The following is a 24,834-nucleotide window of genomic DNA, read 5'->3' as shown; positions in this document are numbered from 1 at the left end:
AATAGGACAAACATGGTAAATGGTTGGGCATTAAAGAATGCTGTAGAACAGAGGGACCTAGGAATAATGGTGCATAGTTCCCTGAAGATGGAATCTCATGTGGATAGGGTGGTGAAGAAAGCTTTTGGTTTGCTGGCCTTTATTAATCAGAGCATTGAGTATAGGAGTTGGGATGGAATGTTGAAATTGTATAATGCATTGGTAAAGCCAAATCTGGAGTATTGTGTACAGTTCTGGTCACTGAATTGTAGAAAAGATGTCAATAAAATTGAGAGAGTACAGGGGAGGTTTACTAAAATGTTGCCTGGGTTTCATCTCCTAAGTTACAGAGGAAGGTTGAACAAGTTAGGTCTTTATTATTTGGAGTGTAGAAGGTTGACGGGGGACTTGATAGAGGTGTTTGAAATTATGAGGAGGATAGATAGAGTTGACATGTTAGGCTTTCTCCATTGAGAGTGGGGAAGATTCAACAACAAGAGGACATGAGTTGGGAGTTGGAGGACAGAAGTTTAGGGGTAACATGAGGGGGAACTTCTTTACTCAGAAAGTGGTAGCTTTGTGGAATGAATTTCCAGCAGAAGTGGTTGAACCAGGTTCTATGTTGTCCTTTAAAGTTAAATTGGATAGCTATATGTACAGGAAAGGAATGGAGGGTTATTGGCTGAGTACAGGTCGGTGGGACTAGGTGAGAGTAAGAGTTCGGCACGGACTAGAAGGGCCGAGATGGCCTGTTTCCGTGCTGTAATTGTTATATAGTTACATGATCGATCACTCTCATACCCAGTCACTCCACCTCGAGAGGTACCCATGGCTGCCTCTCTACCCAGAACCCCCCACGATCGAGAAACCCCTCTATCCGTTACGGTCCCAGCGATGCGCATGCGTCTCTCGGGGCGCCAGCTCCTTACCTCAGTAGCAGCAAGTTCCCCTGGGGCCTGGATTACGGATGGTGGGTCTGAGAGAGAGAGAGAGAGAGAGAGAGAGAGAGGGAAAGGAACGGGAATGATCCCAGTGCGTCTGGATTTCGCAAAAATTGCCCCTCAGTCGCGGTGTGGAAGCCGGTGCTGATGAAAACTCTGCCTGCAGCCACGCTTCAGGGCTGCCGCCGAATCGCCAGGACGCCGTCGTCTGAGCGCATGCGCAAGCACCCAGGTGGACAGCGCATGCGCGTCTACAGCGTTTTATAACGCATGCGCGTTTGGTCGCCGAATTCCGAAGCGCTCAACTCAAAATGCTGAAGGAACTCAGCAGGTCAGGCAGCATCCATGGAGGTGAATAACCAATCAACGTTTCGGGCAGTGACCCCGCTTCAGGACGGAAAATGATGGGAGAAGACGTCACAATAAGAAAGTGGACAGGGGTGGCAAACACAGCGTGATGTTTACATACGCTTCTCCCTCGGGGAGAATGCAGTGATTTACTTTGGAAGTACAGATTTGAATGCAGAGTACAGAGTTAGTGACAGGATTTTCAGCAGTGTCCAGACACAGAGGGGTATCAGGAACCACATCAGGAATCCAGGCAATTTGATAGCTGGTTAAGAAGGTGTATGGAGTTTTAACCTTCAATAATTAGGAATTTGAGTTCAAGAACAGCGAGGTAATGTTGCAATTCTATACAATCCCGGTTAGACCACATTTGGAATATTATGTTCACAGACATCCCACCCTGCAAAAACTCATTTCAGGGAGGTAGCACCATCAAATTCCGGGAGAGGTGGGATGTCTGCAATAGAGTAGCTCCTTAGCAGCTAGCCAGCTAGTTTAAATAACATTAGCTATGCTAATGAATGAATGACACTTGTTAAACTCACCTCAACATGTCTTTTACAGTCTTAACCCACCATGGCCAATAGAAAAGGCACTGTTGCAAACAGCGCAGTGAGCAACACTGTCATTATTTTGACCCCTATTAGGCAAAGGTACAATTTTGTGTAGTCTGGGGTGAAGTATGTTTTATATTTTCTTTTTTTAGAACACTCTGCCATGGTGCGCTCTCGCTCTCTCTCTTGCTTTCTCTCTCTCGCTCACTCGCTCTCAAAAGAATTGATTTTCGTGAAATTGTATATAACTTGCGGGCATCAGGGAGCCACTATTCTAATGCAGGAGACTCCCGGAATTTCCGGGAGAGGTGGGATGTCTGTGTTCAGTTCTGAGCGCCACACTACAGAAAGCATTGGAGAGAGTGCAGGGATTTACCAGGAGCTGCGTAGATGATAGAGCATTTACTAGGAGGACGGAGTGAGCGAGCTTGCGCCTTTGGGGTGAAGGATGATGAGAGCTGACGAGATAGAAGTGGACAAGACGATAAGAAGCATAGATCGAGTGGACAGCCAGACATATACGGCATCCCAGGGCTGAAATGGCTAATACGAGGTGGCCGTAATTGTACAGTGACTGGAAGAAAGGAGTGGTTGAGGGAAGCGGGGGATGTCGGAGTGAAGCTCTTTGCACAGTCTGGTGGGTATGTGTTATGCCCCACCAGGGTGGAGTCTGACGCAGGTTCATGATGGACTTTTAAACAACTCCTAGATAAGCACACAGACTGAAAATGGAGAGTTACGTAGGGGGGAACATTTGGATTGATTGTGTCGGAGTTTCCAGGGTCAGTATGACATTGTGCGCTGAAGGACCTGTACTGTTCTATTGAATCAGATCTCACATTACTAAGTCTGCCGGGTTTCAATGTGATTTTCAGTTCAGCGTGTTTTTTTACTGTATCCAATTCCCAAACTTCTTTCAGCTCTTTGTCCAACTTTGCCAACTCTTTCCGCATTTCCACAAAAGGATTCCCACGTCACTCCCTGAGACCGGGAGCCTTTCCCTGTCACCAGACTGAGAGAGAGTGGGGAAACCTCTGTCAGGGATCCCTCCTCTGTGGGTTCCCGTAAGCAGTGAACTTGCTGAGTGACGGACTGAGCCAGAGAGAATGGAGGGGACAATATCTGCCCAGCGATGGGACATCCCATTGACTTTGAGCACGGGAACAGTCACCCATTCTGTAAACCTCTGGTTCAGTCCTTAGCAGCAAACTACTGACTGTGGAAATTACAAATGAGAGTATTATTAGACTCGTGTAGCACCGTACCATAGAAACATACAGTTCAGCCCATCTAGTCTGTGCTAACCTGTTATTCTGCATGGTGACATCGACCTGCACCACAGTTCTCCGTAGCCCTCTCAACCAGGTACTTATCCCAATTTCCCTTAAACGCTGGAAATGAACCGACACCCAGCACATGCACCGGCAGCACGACCCACACTTGCACCATCCTCTGAGTGAAGAAATCCCCCGGATGTACCTTTCACCTTTGACCCATATCTCTCGAGGTGGAGAAGCAGGGGGTAGAAATCTAGGTGGAGGAGGAAGATGGGGTGAGGGGAAGGGTGTGGGCATTGTGGAGGGGGAAGATGGAGTGAGGGGAAGGGTGTGGGCATTGTGGAGGGGGAAGACGGGGTGAGGGGAAGGGTGTGGGCATTGTGGAGGGGAAGATGGGGTGATGGGGAGGGTGTGGGCATTGTGGAGGGGAAGATGGGGTGAGGGGAAGGGTGTGGGCATTGTGGAGGGGAAGATGGAGTGAGGGGAAGGGTGTGGGCATTGTGGAGGGGGAAGATGGGGTGAGGGGAAGGGTGTGGGCATTGTGGAGGGGGAAGATGGGGTGAGGGGAAGGGTGTGGGCATTGTGGAGGGGAAGATGGGGTGAGGGGAAGGGTGTGGGCATTGTGGAGGGGAAGACGGGGTGAGGGGAAGGGTGTGGGCATTGTGGAGGGGAAGATGGGGTGAGGGGAAGGGTGTAGGCATTGTGGAGGGGAAGATGGGGTGAGGGGAGGGTGTGGGCATTGTGGAGGGGGAAGACGGGGTGAGGGGAAGGGTGTGGGCATTGTGGAGGGGGAAGATGGGGTGAGGGGAAGGGTGTGGGCATTGTGGAGGGGGGAAGATGGGGTGAGGGGGAGGGTGTGGGCATTGTGGAGGGGAAGATGGGGTGACGGGAAGGGTGTAGGCATTGTGGAGGGGAAGATGGAGTGAGGGGAAGGGTGTGGGCATTGTGGAGGAGGAAGATGGGGTGAGGGGAGGGTGTGGGCATTGTGGAGGGGGAAGACGGGGTGAGGGGAAGGGTGTGGGCATTGTGGAGGGGAAGATGGGGTGAGGGGAAGGGTGGGCATTGTGGAGGGGGAAGAGGGGGTGAGGGGAAGGGTGTGGGCATTGTGGAGGGGAAGACGGGGTGAGGGGAAGGGTGTGGGCATTGTGGAGGGGGAAGATGGGGTGAGGGGAAGGGTGTAGGCAGTGTGGAGGGGGAAGAGGGGGTGAGGGGAAGGGTGTGGGCATTGTGGAGGGGGTGAGGGGAAGGGTGTGGGCATTGTGGAGGGGAAGATGGGGTGAGGGGGAGGGTGTGGGCATTGTGGAGGGGGAAGACGGGGTGAGGGGAAGGGTGTGGGCATTGTGGAGGGGGAAGACGGGGTGAGGGGAAGGGTGTGGGCATTGTGGAGGGGGAAGACGGGGTGAGGGGAAGGGTGTGGGCATTGTGGAGGGGGAAGACGGGGTGAGGGGAAGGGTGTGGGCATTGTGGAGGGGGAAGATGGGGTGAGGGGAATGGTGTAGGCATTGTGGAGGGGGAAGATGGGGTGACGGGGAGGGTGTGGGCATTGTGGAGGGGGAAGAGGGGGTGAGGGGAAGGGTGTGGGCATTGTGGAGGGTGAAGATGGGGTGATGGGGAGGATGTGGGCATTGTGGAGGGGGAAGATGGGGTGATGGGGAGGGTGTGGGCATTGTGGAGGGGGAAGACGGGGTGAGGGGAAGGGTGTGGGCATTGTGGAGGGGGAAGACGGGGTGAGGGGAAGGGTGTGTGCATTGTGGAGGGGGAAGACGGGGTGAGGGGAAGGGTGTGGGCATTGTGGAGGGGGAAGAGGGGGTGAGGGGAAGGGTGTGGGCATTGTGGAGGGGGAAGACGGGGTGACGGGGAGGGTGTGGACATTGTGGAGGGTGAAGATGGCGTAAGGGGAAGGGTGTGGGCATTGTGGAGGGGGAAGATGGGGTGAGGGGAAGGGTGGGCATTGTGGAGGGGAAGATGGGGTGAGGGGGAGGGTGTGGGCATTGTGGAGGGGGAAGACGGGGTGAGGGGAAGGGTGTGGGCATTGTGGAGGGGGAAGACGGGGTGAGGGGAAGGGTGTGGGCATTGTGGAGGGGGAAGATGGGGTGAGGGGAAGGGTGGGCATTGTGGAGGGGAAGATGGGGTGAGGGGAAGGGTGTGGGCATTGTGGAGGGGGAAGACGGGGTGAGGGGAAGGGTGTAGGCATTGTGGAGGGGGAAGACGGAGGGGTGAGGATGTGTGTGGGGAATGTTTATGCTTACTACCTTTTAAATAAAAGTAATCGTTTCAACAAACTTGCTGCAAAGTCACCAACAGACCTTGTACATTCTCATTCAAGTTGCTGGTTGTCATCCTAACAATAATGGGCCCAACAATAATGGAACGCAACTAGGCACGGGCCTCGAGACCGAGAAACAGCCTTCAAACATCACCTTCTGATTCATAGCATTGAGCCAATTGTGTATCCAATGAGCCAGCTCTGCCTGGATCCCACGTGATCAGACTTTCCACAGCTGCCCACCATGCTGAACCTTCTCAAGGCCTCACTGAAGCCCGTGTTGGCCACGTACCCGAGGCAAAGGTTTCTGAGGCTGGAGGCATAGATTTAAACAGGAGTCAGTGATTTAGAGGAACCTGAGAAAGAGATTTTCCCCTCACGCTACCTGAGGAGGTGGTGGAGGCAGGTTCTGTCACATTTGAGAAATGGGTGAGCATTGGAACTGTCGAGAATCGATCCGCTATCAGAGTCAGGTTTTATATCACTGGCAGAATCTGTGAAATTTGTTGTTTGAAGCAGTACAGCACAATACAGAATAATAACAATAAATTACAAAAAACTAATGGAAAAGAGGTGGGAAAATACTGAAGAAGTGTTCATGGTTTCATTGTCCAGCAGGGCAGAAGCTGTCCCAGAGATGGAGAGATGGGGTTACGTCCCAGAGGAGAAGAGCAAGGATGGAGGGGCGTAGGCTTCAGAGGTTCGGTCAGAGTGGGGTGTGCTGGGGTTTCCAGAGTTGGCCACAAAGACCTCCAGTCTGCAAATCAGTGAATTCAAATGAATCAAGGACAGTGGAAGCAGCCAGACCACTTGCCTTTGTTCTTGTCACGAGAAGGAGGCTGCCATTTTATGAAGAGTTCTCCATTTTGAGTTAAAGTCGCTTGATCAGTGTTTCAAAGTTGACATAATGATGCCTCAGGTAATCTGAACTGGGGGTCGTTGCCAAATAAGAAGTTATTTGTGAGATGTCCTTTGGTTGGATATAGCAGGTTTGTAAATGTTGCTCTGTGTGATTCAAGCTGATTTAGAACAAAGGGCCATAAATTACTGATGGTCATCGGCTGGGAAGAGGGTAATAAGAAGATGCTGGCCTGGAACAGAGCCAATACAAAGGTGTTAAAGGTCAGACACATGACCTACAGCCAATGACACTGGAAGGCAACATTTGATTTGGTAAGGAATGAATGTGAAAGCAGAGGCTTCAAATGTAACTCTGTAGGAGAACAACTATCGCAGGTGTGAGGTGTCCCACAACACGTGGAGATTCGAAATGGGACAACGAGGGCACGTGGACAGCAGCAGAAACTGCTTTTTAACTGGTAATATCTTTTCTGTTCATGGAAAGTCAGGAAAACTTAGTAGGTGTGCACACAGCTATTGGTTGTGTAAGTTCACGTGTTCTCCTGTTGAGACAATAACGATACTTATCGGTAATTCCAGATTCTCTCTCTGCCTCCCTGATCATTATTACAAGGGGTGATTCTTGTAACCCCAGGGACATGGGGAGGAGGAGGGGGCACCCGAGGCCGGGAGGGCTGTAAGGAATGGGGGAAGGTGCCCAGAGCAGGGTGAAATGGTTGAGACGGGAGACAGGAGATGAAAGGTGCTTCCCAGAGACAGGTGTGGGACTGTCTACCTGTCTGTTTCATAATGGGACAATCCTGCCGGTCATCTATTTGTGATTTGGGTCACTGTCTGTGAGAGAACAATTCTGCACCTGTCCAACTGTCCTACCAGGATCACACGGTATTTACACGACTGGAGACTTTCTGATCAGTGTGACCCTGAGCTGGGGAACCAAACGTAACATAAAGAGTTTGTTTATCCTGTGCAGCTCCAAATGACGTTTAAGTTCACTGGAAGTTGGGCCCAGCTCTTTCCTTTAGAACTCGGTGTCACTATTCCCATTAGCTACTAAAGTACGGGCATGAGCGAGATCTTCTCATCAGACCTGAACTTACTGTCCCACTTCAATTGGTAGACAATCGTTTATCTACTTAACTCCAAGATACATTGGAAGTTCTTCATGCCGGATAAAGTTGGGATTAGATTTCTTGTGAGAGTCTCAACTCCTTAGGTTGAAATGGCAAGATCTCAGCTGTGCCTGGGAGCTCCAGTGCCCATTCCTGGAGCCCTTTGTCCACTGAACACGTGTTCCTCCTGGCACAGCTTTGGACACAAGGCACCTGCGTACTCAATTCACAGAGACTGCACATTCTTAAGCTCAAAGAATTCTGGGTAAGAGCAGTGCCATTGAAGCATTTACAAGCTTCGCCTTTCCTCTGCCGAATGGTACCAATCTGAACAATATCTTTATGGGAACTCAGTAGTCAGTTGAACACAAGAAGCTTCCACAACGAATACACTGAATGTCAACAGGCATTGTGTCTGTGTCAACAGTCAAACTCATCGTACTTTTTTCTGTCAATCAGCTTCCAAATGTTGCCACTCTGTCATTGCTTGCCACGCCCCCTGCACTGTTTCCCTGCTCCTCATCATATCCTCTCACCTCTCCCACTGTCGAGCCCGAAACTCTGCCCTGTGCTGACCCATCTCCGGTTTCTGGGCCTGCACCACTGAGCATCCAACTGAACGTTCAGCGTTCTGCTTTCAGACTGTAGAGTACGGTGGTGTGCTCTAACAACCCAGCCCTCAGGAAGAGTGAAAATGACCAATAAGAGCAGGGAATAAGGTGATTAGCTACCATTATTCCCCCGTCCAGAGATCTGAGGGACTAACAACATGTCAGACGAAACTACAGCCAGCTCATCTTCTACTTCAGTCTGCAGAACGTCATGCATGAAACTCGAGGGAAATCCCTTCCCCCCACAGACCGGTGACTGTTTGGAACCCACCACACAGGGAGAGCGAGGGGTGAACAACAGGGTAGGATTTAAACAGACTGTCGTAGAACAAAAATACGGGCAGGGACCAGCTGGGTGGAGTTGGCTCCCCACTGTACACTGGGAGTGTTGTAGATTCACTGAGTACCCGAGACAGAGTTTAAAATGGAACTGATTTATTTATCACAGAAACTCCAGTCCCATTAAACGTGAACATCAGAAGAAACTCCTCCCATTCCCAGTGACCAGGGTGCGGACCTGGGTTTGATGAACAGCAGCAGTAATTGCAGAGTTAGACACCAGCAGTCATTTGCAAACTTGTCTCCGGATTCAGCAGCTGCAGTGGTTCAATATCCACCAGGCAGCTTATTAAACTTTCCCCCCAGTGTGAACTCCGTAGTGTTTCTGGAGGCTGGCTGAATGACTGAATCCCTTCCCACAGTCGGAGCAGGTGAACGGCCTCTCCCCAGTGTGAACTTGACAGTGTGCCATGAGGTGCCACGACTGAGTGAAGCCCTTCCCACATTCCGAGCAGCTGAACGGCCTCTCCCCAGTGTGAACCCGCTGGTGTTGCTTCAGGTGGGATGAGTGATTGAATCCTTTCCCACAGTCGGAGCAGGTGAACGGCCTCTCCCCAGTGTGAACTCGCTGATGTACCTTCAGGTTACATGATCGACTGAACCCCTTCCCACAGTCTGAGCAGGTGAACGGCCTCTCCCCAGTGTGAACTTGCTGGTGCTGCTTCAGGTGAGGTGAGTGAGTGAATCCTTTCCCACAATGTGAGCAGGTGAACGGCCTCTCCCCCGTGTGAACCCGCTGGTGGGCCAGTAAGTAAGATGATTGCATGAACCCCTTCCCACAAAGTGAGCAGGTGAAAGGTCTCTCCCCAGTGTGAACTCGCTGGTGTCTCAGTAGATTAGATAACTGACTGAATCCCTTCCCACAGTCTGAGCAGGTGAACGGCCTCTCCCCAGTGTGAACTCGCTGGTGTCTCAGTAGACCGGATGACTCTGAGAACCCCTTCCCACAGTCCAAGCAGGTGAAGAGCACCCCTCCTGTATGAACTGACTGGTGAACCAACAGGTCAGATGATCGAGTGAATCCCTGGCCACAGTCGGAGCAGGTGAAGGGCCTCTCCCCAGTGTGAACTCTCTGATGTTCCTTCAGGAGAGACGAGCGACTGAAGCCCTTCCCACAGTCCGAGCAGGTGAACGGCCTCTCCCCAGTGTGAACCCGCTGGTGTTCCAGTAGGTAAGACGATTGAGTGAATCCTTTCCCACAAAGTGAGCAGGTGAAAGGTCTCTCCCCAGTGTGAACTCGCTGGTGTCTCAGTAGGTTAGATAACTGACTGAATCCCTTCCCACAGTCTGGGCAGGTGTACGGCCTCTCCCCAGTGTGAACTCGCTGGTGTCTCAGTAGACCGGATGACTCTGAGAACCCCTTCCCACAGTCCAAGCAGGTGAACAGCACCCCTCCTGTGTGAACTGACTGGTGAGCCAACAGGTCAGATGATCGAGTGAATGCCTTCCCACACTCTGAGCAGGAGAACATCTTCTCCCCAGTGTGAACCGATAGTTATGTCTATAGGTGGGATGACTGAGTGATTCCCACAGTCCGAGTTGGGGGATTGCCCCTCTCGTGTGTGTATTCGCTGATGTCTCTGTAGTTGGGATGACTGAGTGAATCCCTTCGCACAGCCTGAGTAGGTGAACGGCCTCTCCGCAGTGAGAACTGGCTCGTGTGTCAGCAGATCAGGTTACCGAGTGAATCTCGTCCCACACACGGAACAATTGAACAGTCTCTCTCCCTTGTGTCAGCCCACCGGTGTCTTGGCGGGCCGGCTGAGTGAGTGAATCCCTGATCAACCTCTCACTGCTGTGAGTTTCCTGACGTATCATCAGCTTCGATGAGTCACTTCCCGCAGACGGAACAGATCAATAAATGCTGTTGTGTCCTCAGCACCCCGGTTCCAGTGGATCACGCACAGAGACATCTTCATCTCCTAGGACCAACAACAGATACATTGGTGTCACAGAGGGAATATCTGGTCACCCTTTAAATATCTGGACAGAATCATCAGAACTGACAAATTGCTGTATTTAAGATTCCTGCACACAAATTCTTTGTTGCATCTATCTCACCTGTAAAAAGATTTACAAAACCCATCAACAGGTGAAGCACAGCATTTCAGATCATCACATACCCCGTGACGGGTTAAAGAACCAGCAGAAATAGAAAACACTTTGGAGTCCAGTATTGCTATTAACTAATAATATTTATTAGAACTACACAATACCGTAATATAAAAGTAGATAAATCAAACAGGTTAGCAATGATTGTATATCAGTAAGTGTGGAAATATATATATGAAACTCAAGCTTCTTCAAGTCTCGGGGTAAAAAGATACAGTCTTACGATGATGAGTAAAGTTCAGTTCAGTTCGTGGTATTGAGTTGAGTAGTGATGGAGAGAGAGAGAGGGAGAAATCTGAGTCTTCAGGTGAGCTGACACCGTCAATCTTCTCGTTGTCCTCCGAAATCCTTTAAAAGTCGCTGACTGTGACCACAACAACGGGGACCGGTTTTCTGTGGTGGAGCTATCAACCGAGGCAAAGGTTGGACACAACAAAGCTCATTCAGTGTCTAAAACATGTGTCCGAGGTCTGTATCATCTGATCTCCTATTTATCTCACAGTACTGGGTACCAACTGTCATTGAAATAACTCCTCCTTCCTCTCGCTGTGTAAGAAATGCACAAGCAGGCAAATGTCCTTGAGAGGTATCAACACACTGCCGTAAAATCATAACATCGATTGTCCATCAAATAATGCCGCCTTCGGTCACCATAGCAACTTACGAGCTGCTCGGTGCCATCTCCACCTCAGCAGAAATCCAGAAATTCCTTGTGCCTTAAAGTGACAGTCCAAAAGATAGTCTTCATCTCTCTCTCTCTTTTCAAAACGACGCGTTGGTGTTAAATAACTCTCTCTCTCTTTTCAAAAGCACAGTTCATAGGGGGTAACCGAGCACAGTCCATACAGGTAATTCAGGACCCCATCACATGATGAAATAAATTTAATCTCTTTGGCGAGGACTGTTACAGAGAGGTTCAACCCAAGTTGGAGGAACAACTCCTGATTTTCTAACTGAGCACGGATCAGGTACCCGGACTGTCCATCCAGTTCTCCGGCTGGTTTTATGACTGTATCCGAACGGGCCTCTCCTGCCTGACTTCAATCGGTGACGTGGCTCGATTTGTCTCTCTCCATTTGTATTATGGATAAAATCTCCCAAAACAATGGTGAAGGCATGTTTCATGCATGTTGATCCCATTACTCAGACCATCTAAAGCTTGCTTGACATTGGCCTGAGGTGGAATGTATACCGCTACCAAAATGACCCCAGAGAACTCCCGTGGTAGGTAAAAAGGACGGCACTTTACTGCTAGATATTCCAGGTCTGGTGCGCAGAACTGGGACAGCACTGATATATCTGTGCACCAAGGCGAGCTGATCATGAGGCATACTCCTCCACCTCTGATCTATCCTGACGGCGTACAGTAAACCTGTTGATCTGAATTGCTGCATCCGGTACGGAAGGGGTTAACCAGGACTCTGTGAAACAAAGGCCACGCGCGGTCCTAACGCCCCTCAGATTCAGCACCCTGGCTCTGAGATCATCGATTTTATTCACCAGAGACTGCCTGTTTGCCAGCAAGATCGTCAGTATTGGGAGTTTAAAACCCCGTTTCCTTAAACGCACGTGTATCCCTGACCTACAGCCACGTGGAATCCTACGTGGACGCTTCCGTCCACAATCATTGTTGTTTCCGTCAGTTGTAAGCAGCGATAGTTCGTTTAAGCGCATCGAGACATCTTTGTTGACTGTACCGACCTTGGAAGCAGTTGTGCTTTTTAGCTGCATCAGGCTGAAATAAGAATATTTAATCGCATCTATTGAGAGCTCTGCCGCTACACGATCGTCCCTAGGTGCCCCAGAAGCGAGAAGCATCAATGGTAGTGAATACGAAGGGGAGGCCAGTTGCCTTTCCCATCGGAGCGTGGCACTTTTCTGATGTGGAAGCTACAGGTCACTCGTTACCCCGGAGAAAGATGTTTGATATCATTATCAACCCAGAGAGAATGGTACAAAACATGTCTCACAAGTAGAAAGGCCCAGAGAAAGAGCCCAAACAAAGCTGGTTTTCTCAAGAACTAAAACTGACGGAAGGATTTTGTTCTTTCCCTGCCATGCAGCAATAACTGACTATTTCACTGACTGGAAGTTGGACTGTCCATCCGAGATTGACTCAGAAATACGTTTCTGTTGTGAGTGCCTCATCCTCGGATTGAGAAAGCTGGAGATCGGCAGAGTCTGACAGACCCATCCACTGACATTCCCTCCGCCCGCACTTCCAAACGCACCCTACGGACTGCTCGGGAAGCAGTCATCCACGGACCCAGGGCACCCAGAGAGGCCGGCAGCAGACTGTCGTCCATGAGGGTGAACCCTCACAAGGCAACTAGGCCCACTGGAGTAGGTGACAGGGCTCAGGAAACCTGTGCCAACCAACTAGCGGAGAGATTCAAAGACATTTCCAATCTCTCATTGCTTCGTCAGAGGTCCCAACCTGCTTCAAAAGCAAGGGTCCCCAACTCTGTTTGCACTGCGGACCGGTTTAATATTGACAATATTCTTGCTGACTGGGGGGCGGGGGGGGGGGGATGTTAATCACGACCGGAATATAGGTGATAAGTCAACTATAAGTGGCTAATACACTCAACTTCGTTTCTAAAAGGGTTTATCTAACAAATTTAATATTAAACACACAGAAGATATTTTCCTGGTATGAACATATAAAATCATTGCCACACACCAATATCGCTGAATCAGTGGGAGCCCTGGGCTTGTTTTCCTGCAACAAGATGGTCCTATCGAAGGGTAATGGGAGACAGTGATACTCGAAGGGGGTTCCTTATGTCCACTCTATTCCGCAACTTAGTTTTCGTTGCATTCGTTGCAGAAAACTCCGCTTCGCAGCGATATGATGTTGGAAATGAAAGTACCATTTTCAGTGCTTTCGTGGCTATCTCAGGATATTCAGCCTTGACTTTGATCCAGAATGCCGGCAGAGATGTTATGTCAAACAGACTTTTCAGCCCGCCGTCATTTGCAAGCTCGAGGAGTTGATCTCCTTCCCGCCCTGACACGGATGACGCGCGGGTAATGACCTCGCGTGCGTTCAAGCACAACAGTGGGCGTGACAGGGAATGAGGAAAGGTGCAGCTGACTCCTATCGCCAAAACATATCGTTTCCTCGCAGCCCGGTAGCACATGCTTTGCGGCCCGGTGGTTGGGGACCGCTGTTCAAAAGGAGAATGATCACACCAGTGCCCAAAAAGAACAGGTTCAGCTCTCTGAACGACTATCGCCACCATAAGACTACAGCAGATGCGAAAACGTTGCCCCTTCACGCGGACAATACCCATACTTGCGTCAGGAGGCTGTTTGTTGACTACAGCTCAGTGTTGAACACCGTCATTTCTACAGCTCTGATTGAAAAGCTCCAGAATCTGGGCCTCCACACCTCTCTCTGCAACTGTATCCTCGACTTCCAAACCGGGAGGCCACAATCTGTGCAGATTGGCGGACTGACGACATGTCCGCCTCGCTGGCGATCAACGCTGGCGCACCTCAGGGGTGTGTGCTTAGCCCACTGCTCTACTCTCTCTGTCCGCCCATGACTGTGCCGCAAATGCCACCTATAAACTTGCTGACGACCCATCTGTGGTGACAAGAGGGCACAGAGGAGCAAGGCATAGCCAAGTGGTTAAGTTTCACAGGAACAATCTTGTACAAAACTCAGTTAGACCACAGAACAGATTGTAGGAAGGAAAAGGTGAGGGAACACACTCCAATCCTCACAGAGGGATCAGATTGGAAAGAGTGAGCAGTTTCAAGTTCCTGGGTGTCAGCATCTCTGAGGATCTATCCCGGACCCAGCAAATCAATGCAGCTGCAAAGAAGGCACAACAGCGGCTATATTTCATTCGGGGTTTGAGGAGATTTGGTATGTCACCAAAGGCACTTGCAGATCTCTACAGATGTACCACAGGGACCATTCTGGTATGGGGAGGGTGGGCGGGGGCTACTACACAGGATTGAAATGAGCTGCAGAGAGTTGTAAACTCTCATCATGGGCACCAGCCTCCCCAGCATCCACGACATCTTCAAGGAGCGATGCCTCAAAAAGGCAGCATCCATCATTAAGGACCCCCATCACCCAGGACATGCCCTCTTCTCATTGCTACCATCAGGGAGGAGGTACAGAAGCCCGACGACACATACTCAGTGATTCAGGAACAGCTTCTTCCCCTCTGCCGTCAGATTTCTGAATGGACATTGAACCCTTGAATCAAAGGATTCAAAGTGCACTTATTATCAAAGAATGTATAAATTATGCGACGTTGAGATCCGTCTGCTTACAGGCAGCCACAGAGCAAGTAACCAGAAAAACCCCAATTAAAAAATAAACACCAAATGCTATCATGCAAACATAGAAACATAGAAAATAGGTGCAGGAGTAGGCCATTCGGCCCTTCAAGCCTACACCGCCATTTATTATGATCATGGCTGATCATCCAACTCAGAACCCCGCCCCAGCCTTCCCTCCATACCCCCTGATCCCCGTAGCCACAAGGGCCATATCTAACTCCCACTTAAATATAGCCAATGAACTGGCCTCAACTGTTTCCTGTGGCAGAGAATTCCACAGATTCACCACTCTCTGTGTGAAGAAGTTTTTCCTAATCTCGGTCCTAAAAGGCTTCCCCTTTATCCTCAAACTGTGACCCCCTGTTCTGGACTTCCCCAACATCGGGAACAATCTTCCTGCATCTAGCCTGTCCAATCCCTTTAGGATTTTATACGTTTCAATCAGATCCCCCCTCAATCTTCTAAATTCCAACGAGTACAAGCCCAGTTCATCCAGTCTTTCTTCATATGAAAATCCTGCCATCCCAGGAATCAATCTGGTGAACCTTCTTTGTACTCCCTCTATGGCAAGGATGTCTTTCCTCAGATTAGGGGACCAAAACTGCACACAATACTCCAGGTGTGGTCTCACCAATGCCTTGCACAACTGCAGTAGTACCTCCCTGCTCCTGTACTCGAATCCTCTCGCTATAAATGCCAGAATACCATTCGCCTTTTTCACCGCCTGCTGTATCTGCATGCCCACTTTCAATGACTGGTGTATAATGACACCCAGGTCTCGTTGCACCTCCCCTTTTCCTAATCGGCCACCATTCAGATAATAATCTGTTTTCCTATTTTTGCCACCAAAGTGGATAACTTCACATTTATCCAAATTAAATTGGATCTGCCATGAATTTGCCCACTCACCCAACCTATCCAAGTCACTCTGCATCCTCTTAGCATCCTCCTCACAGCTAACACTGCCACCCAGCTTCATGTCATCTGCAAACTTGGAGATGCTGCATTTAATTCCCTCATCCGAGTCATTAATATATATTGTAAACAAAAAGGTCCCAGCACAGCCTTGCGGTACCCCACTAGTCACCGCCTGCCATTCTGAAAAGGTCCCGTTTATTCCCACTCTTTGCTTCCTGTCTGCTAACCAATTCTCCATCCACATCAATACCTTACCCCCAATACCGTGTGCTTTAAGTTTGCACACTAATCTCCTGTGTGGGACCTTGTCAAAAGCCTTTTGAAAATCCAAATATACCACATCCACTGGTTCTCCCCTATCCACTCTACTAGTTCCATCCTCAAAAAATTCTATGAGATTCATCAGACATGATTTTCCTTTCACAAATCCATGCTGACTTTGTCCGATCATTTCACCGCTTTCCAAATGTGCTGTTATCACATCTTTGATAACTGACTCCAGCAGTTTCCCCACCACCGATGTTAGGCTAACCGGTCTATAATTCCCCGGTTTCTCTCTCCCTCCTTTTTTAAACAGTGGGGTGACATTAGCCACCCTCCAATCCTCAGGAACTAGTCCAGAATCTAATGCGTTTTGAAAAATTATCACTAATGCATCCACTATTTCTTGGGCTACTTCCTTAAGCACTCTGGGATGCAGACCATCTGGCCCTGGGGATTTATCTGCCTTCAATCCCTTCAATTTACCTAACACCACTTCCCTACTAACATGTATTTCGCTCAGTCCCTCCATCTCACTGGACCCTCTGTCCCCTACTATATCTGGAAGATTATTTATGTCCTCCTTAGTGAAGACAGAACCAAAGTAATTATTCAATTGGTCTGCCATGTCCTTGCTCCCCATAATCAATTCACCTGTTTCTGTCTGTAGGGGACCTACATTTGTCTTTACCAGTCTTTTCCTTTTTACATACCTATAAAAGCTTTTACAGTCAGTTTTTATGTTCCCTGCCAGTTTTCTCTCATAATCTTTTTTCCCCTTCCTAATTAAGCCCTTTGTCCTCCTCTGCTGAACTCTGAATTTCTCCCAGTCCTCAGGTGAGCCACTTTCTCTGGCTAATTTGTATGCTACTTCTTTGGAATTGATACTATCCCTAATTTCTCTTGTCAGCCACGGGTGCACTACCTTCCTTGATTTATTCTTTTGCCAAACTGGGATGAATAATTGTTGTAGTTCATCCATGCAACCTTTAAATGCTTGCCATTGCATATCCACCGTCAATCCTTTGAATGTCATTTGCCAGTCTATCTTAGCTAATTCACGCCTCATACCTTCAAAGTTACCCCTCTTTAAGTTCAGAACCTTTGTTTCTGAATTAACTATGTCACTCTCCATCTTAATGAAGAATTCCACCATGTAATGGTCACCCTTACCCAAGGGGCCTCTCACGACAAGATTGCTAACTAACCCTTCCTCATTGCTCAAAACCCAGTCCAGAATAGCCTGCTCTCTGGTTGGTTCCTCGACATGTTGGTTCAAAAATCCATCCCGCATACATTCCAAGAAATCCTCTTCCTCAGCACCTTTACCAATTTGGTTCACCCAATCTACATGTAGATTGAAGTCACCCATTATAACTGCTGTTCCTTTATTGCACACATTTCCAATTTCCTGTTTAATACCATCTCCGACCTCACTACTACTGTTAGGTGGCCTGTACACAACTCCCACCAGCGTCTTCTGCCCCTTAGTGTTACGCAGCTCTACCCATATCGATTCCACATCTTCCCGGCTTATGTCCTTCCTTTCTATTGCGTTAATCTCTTCTTTAACCAGCAATATCACCCCACCTCCCCTTCCTTCATGTCTATCCCTCCTGAATATTGAATATCCCTGAACGTTGAGCTCCCATCCTTGGTCACCCTGGAGCCATGTCTCTGTGATCCCAACTATATCATAATAATTAATAACAATCTGCACTTTCAATTCATCCACCTTATTACGAATGCTCCTTGCATTGACACACAAAGCCTTCAGGCGCTCTTTTACAACACTCTTAGCCCTTATACAATTATGTTGAAAAGTGTCCCTTTTTAATGCTTGCCCTGGATTTGTCGGCCTGCCACTTTTACTTTTCTCCTTAGTACTTTTTGCTTCTACTCTCACTTTACACCCCGCTGTCTCTCTGCACTGGTTCCCATCCCCCTGTTGTGAACTAACCTCCTCATGCCTAGCCTCTTTAATTTGATTCCCACCCCCCAACAACAGAGCAAGCAACTGCAAATGCCTGATCAAGTCCACATAAACCTCACTAAGGCACCCCTGATGGACTATCGGGAACCTGCTAAAATGGCCAATGGGCAGTGGGGCATCATCCCTCCTCCTTTCTCTACCCCAATAAGCCCGGTCAGCCAGGCCCCCCCCCCACCCCCACAACACAAGGACGTACGTAGCTGTGAAACAGACAACGCCGGGCAGGCCTGTGTTTGTACCAGGCTCATGTTGGTACAAACGCGAGGACGTGACACACTGCCAGCGCATCGGGACATCAGAGGTCTGTGAACACCGTGGATTGCGGCTGCCAGGGCGGGCTACTGTACACTATGGATGCCCTTTCAGTGCTCAAGTGAGTCTGCTGTCAGCATCGCCTGGGTAAAGAGCAATGAAACCTCGCCGGGCCCCCCCAACGGCGCAGGATCCAAACTGACAGGACTCAACGGGTGGCGCTCTGCTTCAGTGGGTGATGTTACACGCGGGGCTTTGTCCTGGCCTCTGCTCACTGCAGATCTCCTGTGTGCCCAAGGACTGCCAGTGGTTCTCAGCAACTGCTGGCTTCTACATGTCAGGAACTCTGGGTCGTTACCCTGCTCCCCAACTAAGTCACCACAATGACTCTGTCAGGGGCGTGCACCACCGCGTGCAAATTTACTCGACGGCCGGGCGAGTTCCCAGACCGCACCAAGCCCACGTTCTCCACTGCAGTCACAGACCACAGGACCGAGCACCACATTCCCACACAGAGCCCTCCAGCCTACGCCACAGCACGTAGACAACCGCGAAGGCTGCATTTGCCAGCATGGAAAGACTCGTGATTGTTTTCGACTCCGTACGCAGTCTCCCGGAAGGGTTCACAAGGGAACTTGATGATGGTGAGGACAATATGAGTGAAGTTGATGTTCTGGAGCATGTTGATATTAAGGGAGAGGAGGTATTGGAGTTGTTAAAATACATTAGGACAGATAAGTCCCCAGGGCCTGATGGAATATTCCCCAGGCTGCTCCACGAGGCAAGAGAAGAGATTGCTGAGCCTCTGGCTAGGATCTTTATGTCCTTGTTGTCTACGGGAATGGTACCGGAGGATTGGAGGGAGGCGAATGTTGTTCCCTTGTTCAAAAAAAGGTAGTAGGGATAGTCCGGGTAATTATAGACCAGTGAGCCTTACGTCTGTGGTGGGAAAGCTGTTGGAAAAGATTCTTAGAGATAGGATCTATAGGCATTTAGAGAATCATGGTCTGATCAGGGACAGTCAGCATGGCTTTGTGAAGGGCAGATCGTGTCAAACAAGCCTGATAGAGTTCTTTGAGGAGGTGACAAGGCATATAGATGAGGGTAGTGCAGTGGATGTGATCTATATGGATTTTAGTAAGGCATTTGACAAGGTTCCACACGGTAGGCTTATTCAGAAAGTCAGAAGGCATGGGATCCAGGGAAATTTGGCCAGGTGGATTCAGAATTGGCTTGCCTGCAGAAAGCAGAGAGTCGTGGTGGAGGGAGTACATTCAGATTGGAGGATTGTGACTAGTGGTGTCCCACAAGGATCTGTTCTGGGACCTCTACTTTTCGTGATTTTTATTAACGACCTGGATGTTGGGGTAGAAGGGTGGGTTGGCAAGTTTGCAGACGACACAAAGGTTGGTGGTGTTGTAGATAGTGTAGAGGATTGTCAAAGATTGCAGAGAGTCATTGATAGGATGCAGAAGTGGGCTGAGAAGTGGCAGATGGAGTTCAACCCGGAGAAGTGTGAGGTGGTACACTTTGGAAGGACAAACTCCAAGGCAGAGCACAAAGTAAATGGCAGGATACTTGGTAGTGTGGAGGAGCAGAGGGATCTCGGGGTACATGTCCACAGATCCCTGAAAGTTGCCTCACAGGTGGATAGGGTAGTTAAGAAAACTTATGAGGTGTTAGCTTTCATAAGTCGAGGGATAGAGTTTAAGAGTCGCAATGTAATGATGCAGCTCTATAAAACTCTGGTTAGGCCACACTTGGAGTACTGTGTCCAGTTCTGGTCACCTCACTATAGGAAGGATGTGGAAGCATTGGAAAGGGTACAGAGGAGATTTACCAGGATGCTGCCTGGTTTAGAAAGTATGCATTATGATCAGAGATTAAGGGAGCTAGGGCTTTACTCTTTGGAGAGAAGGAGGATGAGAGGAGACATGATAAGGTGTACAAGATAATAAGAGGAATAGATAGAGTGGATAGCCAGCGCCTCTTTCCCAGGGCAACACTGCTCAACACAAGAGGACATGGCTTTAAGGTAAGGGGTGGGAAGTTCAGGGGGGATATTAGAGGCAGATACACTAGTGAAGTTAAAGAGACTACTAGACAGGTATATGGAGCAATTTAAGGTGGGAGCTTATATGGGAGGCAGGGTTTGAGGGTCGGCACAACATTGTGGGCTGAAGAGCCTGTACTGTGCTGTACTATTCTATGTTCTATGTACCCCACCTGCAGTTTGATTCGTCTGGCACGGCCTCAGAAAGGATGTGTGTGACGGGACTGCCGCCAGTGTGGAGCGCCGAGGCAAAGATTAAACGTCGTGTTAACCATATAACCATTACAGCACGGAAACAGGCCATCTCGGCCCTTCTAGTCCGTGCCGAACTCTTACTCTCACCTAGTCCCACCAACCTGCACTCAGCCCATAACCCTCCACTCCTTTCCTGTCCATATATCTGTCCAATTTAACTTTAAACAACAACATCGAACCTGCCTCAGCCACTTCTGCTGAAAGCTCACTCCACACAGCTACCACTCTCTGAGTAAAGAAGTTCCCCCTCATGTTACCCCTAAACTTTTGCCCTTTAACTCTCAACTCATGTCCTCTTGTTTGAATCTCCCCCATTCTCAATGGAAAAAGCCTATCCACGTCAACTCTATCAATCCCCCTCATAATTTTAAACACCTCTATCAAGTGCCCCCTCAACCTTCTACGCTCCAAAGAATAAAGACCCAACTTGTTCAACCTTACTCTGTAACTCAGGAGATGAAACCCAGGTAACATTTTAGTAAATCTTCTCTGTACACTCTCTATTTTCTTGACATCTTTCCGATAATTCGGTGACCAGAACTGTACATAATACTCCAAATTTGGCCTCACCAATGCCTTGTACAATTTCAACATTACATCCCAACTCCTATACTCAATGCTCTGATTAATAAAGGCCAGCATACCAAAAGCTTTCTTCACCACCCTATCCACATGAGATTCCACCTTCAGGGAACTATGCACCATTATTCCTAGATCCCTCTGTTCTACAGCATTCTTCAATGCCCTACCATTTACCATGTAGTCCTATTTTGATTAGTCCTACCAAAATGTAGCACCTCACATTTATCAGTATTAAACTCCATCTGCCATATTTCAGCCCACTCTTCCAACTGTCCTAAATCTCTCTGCAAACTTTGAAAACCTACTTCATTATCCACAACTCCACCTACCTTAGTATCATCTGCATACTTACTCATCCAATTTACCACCCCATCATCCAGATCATTAATATATATGACAAATAACAGTTGACCCAGTACAGATCCCTGAGGCACACCACTAGTCACTGGCCTCCAACCTGACACATAGTTATCCACCACTACTCTCTGGCGTCTCCCATCCAGCCACTGCTAAATCCATTTTACTACTTCAATATTAATACCTAAGGATTGAACCTTCCTAACTAACCTTCCGTGTGGAACCTTGTCAAAGGCCTTACTGAAGTCCATATAGACAACATCCACTGCTTTACCCTCGTCAATTTTCCTAGTAACCTCTTCAAAAAATTCAATAAGGTTTGTCAAACATGACCTTCCACGCACAAATCCATGTTGACTGTTCCTAATCAGACCCTGTCTATCCAGATAATTATATATACCATCTCTAAGAATACTTTCCATCAATTTACCCACCACTGACGTCAAACTCACAGGCCGATAATTGCTAGGATTACTCTTAGAACCCTTTTTAAACAATGGAACAACATGAGCAATACGCCAATCCTCCGGCACCATCCCCGTGTTCAGGTGCCATTGGCTCCGGTTGAGGTCCCCTGATCATGGACCGCACCAGCAGGTGGCCAGAGGTCGTCCCTCTGGAACGGACAGTGGCCGCAGATGTGGCTGGGATGCTCATCTACACGGTCAGGCACCCCGTCCGATATTTCTGCTGGCCATGGTTCCTATTTAGTTCAGGGCTCCGGGCAGCGATGGCTCGGCACCTCGGCGTTTGATTACATCCAACGGCCCACACAGTTTCACCGCTTCTCTGACCGCTTTTCTGGCCGACGAGTGTTGGCACAATAGTCCCCCGTGGGTCCAGCTGCGGCTCAGAGCTGCTCCAACAGAGAACCCGCAGACATGCCAGTGTACGGGCAGCCGTTACCAGCGGCTGATCTCATTCCCGACCACCTGGTCGGCCTCGCGACAGAGTTCCACCCTCCTCGGTAAATTCAATTCCTTTGCACCTGTCGCCAGCTCCCATCCCGACGTACAGAACTCCTGGGTTCCGGTCCGCCCCGTCTGCTTTCATCCGCCATGACACGCACGCTGGTTATCCCCTTGGGTCCCGCGCTTTGGAACGGCGAGTAGACTTTGATCACAAATAAGAGGGGTAAACCCGAATGGATCTCAGTAGATCACCTTAGACCGGCCCGCCGAGACTTGGAGCCTCACCAGTTCCGAGCCTGAGCTCCAGGCAGGCTCACAATGCTGGTTTTCGTGAATCCTGCGCAGGGCAAGTAATGCAATTCACCTTGAGCTGGGGCTGCTCTGACGTGATGACGTTGTTACGTATGGATTTTTAGCACACTTGTGTGTTCAGGTTCAGGGGTAACATGAGGGGGAACTTCTTTACTCAGAGAGTGGTAGCTGTGTGGAACGAGCTTCCAGCAGAAGTGGTTAAGGCAGGTTCGATGTTGTCGTTTAAAGTTAAATTGGACAGATATATGGACAGGAAAGGAATGGAGGGTTATGGGCTGAGTGCAGGTCAGTGGGACTAGGTGAGAGTAAGAGTTTGGCACGGACTAGGAGGGCCTGTAATTGTTATATGGTTATAAGGAGGATGAGAGAAGACATGATAGAGGTGTACAAGATATTAAGAGGAATAGATAGAGTGGATAGCCAGCGCCTCTTCCCCAGGGCACCGCTGCTCAATACAAGAGGACATGGCTTTAAGGTAGGGGGTGGGAAGTTCAAGGAATGTTTTTTACTCAGAGAGTGGTTGGTGCGTGGAATGCACTGCCTGAGTCAGTGGTGGAGGCAGATACACTAGTGAAGTTTAAGAGACTACTAGACAGGTATATGGAGGAACTTGAGGTGCGGGATAATGTGGGAGGCAGGGTTTGAGGGTCGGCACAACAATGTGGGCCGAAGGGCCTGTGTTGTACTATTCTATGTTCTATGTTTATCGCGAAAATCTACACCTGTAAATCAGATGGTTGTTAATATTATGCATTGCATTGTACTGCTGCCGGAAACACACGCATTTCACGGTACACGCCCGTGATATTTAACCCGGCTCTGAACGAGACGTCTCGCCATCGCGGACACCGCGATGCGCATGCGCCACAGAATCGGCGCCAGGTCCTTCCCCGATCAGCAGAAAGCTCCCCGGAGCCCGGGGACGGATCGTGGGGGAAAGAACCGGGAATGTCCCCGGGTGCGGGTCACGGTGTGACCGGAGCTCGCAACAAAAGTCTGTCCGTCGCGGTGGAGACGAAACTCCCGTCCGCAGACCCACTCCTACCTGCTGCAGACTCTCCCCAGCATGTCGTCCACCGAGTGCATGCGCAGTTTCCGGGAACTATCTGTGACCTTTACGCCTGCGCATTTGGTCGCTGGGGGCTCGATTCTCGAGCGCGGAGGTTTCTGGGTAACCAGGGCGCCATTATGAGCATTATGAGTGTCAGCAAGCACCAGTTCTTCGCCATATTTCTTAAAAGTAGTCAGCGTTTTTATACAGAAAACTCAGCAACAAGCTCCCACAAACAATATACTCAATGTCAGCAAGCATTTTGAAAGACAACTGTCAAAGTCCAACTCACTTACAAATGCAGATATAAATCACATGAGATTCACCAGATGCTGGAAATCACCTGTAGAGTAACGTAGACGGTGGTGCACGAAATCAGCAGGTCAGGCAGCATCTAAGCAGAGGAATACACTGTCTAGGCATGATGAAGTGTCTTGGCTCATAATATCAACTATTTATTCCTCTGCATAGATGCTGCCGGGGCCACTGACTCCCTCCAGCATTTTGCAAACATAAACCTCTTTTTTCAGTCGCAAACAAGAGGAATTCTGCAGATGCTGGAAATTCAAGCAACACACATCAAAGTTGCTGGTGAACGCAGCAGGCCAAGCAGCATCTGTAGGAAGAGGTGCAATCGACGTTTCAGGCCGAGACCCTTCGTCAGGACTAACTGAAGGAAGAGTGAGTAAGGGATTTGAAAGTTGGAGGGTGAGGGGAAGATCCAAAATGATAGGAGAAGACAGGAGGGGGAGGGATGGAGCCAAGAGCTGGACAGGTGATAGGCAAAAGGGGATACGAGAGGATAATGGGACAGGAGGTCCGGGAAGAAAGACAAGGAGGGGCGGGGGACCCAGAGGATGGGCAAGAGGTATATTCAGAGGGACAGAGGGAGAAAAAGGAGAGTGAGAGAAAGAATGTGTGCATAAAAATGAGTAACAGATGGGGTACGAGGGGGAGGTGGGGCCTTAGCGGAAGTTAGAGAAGTCGATGTTCATGCCATCAGGTTGGAGGCTACCCAGACAGAATATAAGGTGTTGTTCCTCCAACCTGAGTGTGGCTTCATCTTTACAGTAGAGGAGGCCGTGGATAGACATGTCAGAATGGGAATGGGATGTGGAATTAAAATGTGTGGCAACTGGGAGATCCTGCTTTCTCTGGCGGACAGAGCGTAGATGTTCAGCAAAGCG

The 24,834-nt window shown here is 49.3% G+C and overlaps 1 protein-coding gene across 1 annotated transcript in view; it reads right to left on the bottom strand.

Annotated features, from left to right (window-relative positions):
* LOC134339714 (zinc finger protein 850-like) overlaps positions 1–23,695 on the bottom strand; it is a 43,504-nt gene extending 19,809 nt beyond the window's left edge. The window contains exons 1-2 of the mRNA XM_063036440.1: positions 23,642–23,695; positions 8,584–10,210 (exon numbers count right to left, since the gene is read on the bottom strand). Of these exons, the coding sequence (XP_062892510.1) occupies positions 8,584–9,759 (1,176 nt within the window). The 5' untranslated portion in view covers positions 9,760–10,210; positions 23,642–23,695. The remainder of the gene's footprint in view (positions 1–8,583; positions 10,211–23,641) is intronic.
* Between the last annotated feature and the right edge of the window lie 1,139 nt (positions 23,696–24,834).

The sequence above is a fragment of the Mobula hypostoma genome, chromosome 30, assembly GCF_963921235.1.
Source record: "Mobula hypostoma chromosome 30, sMobHyp1.1, whole genome shotgun sequence".
Classification (NCBI taxonomy): Eukaryota; Metazoa; Chordata; class Chondrichthyes; order Myliobatiformes; family Myliobatidae; genus Mobula; species Mobula hypostoma.
The sequence above is the reverse complement of the archived record's forward strand: the minus strand, read 5'-3'. Positions and strand labels throughout refer to the sequence as shown.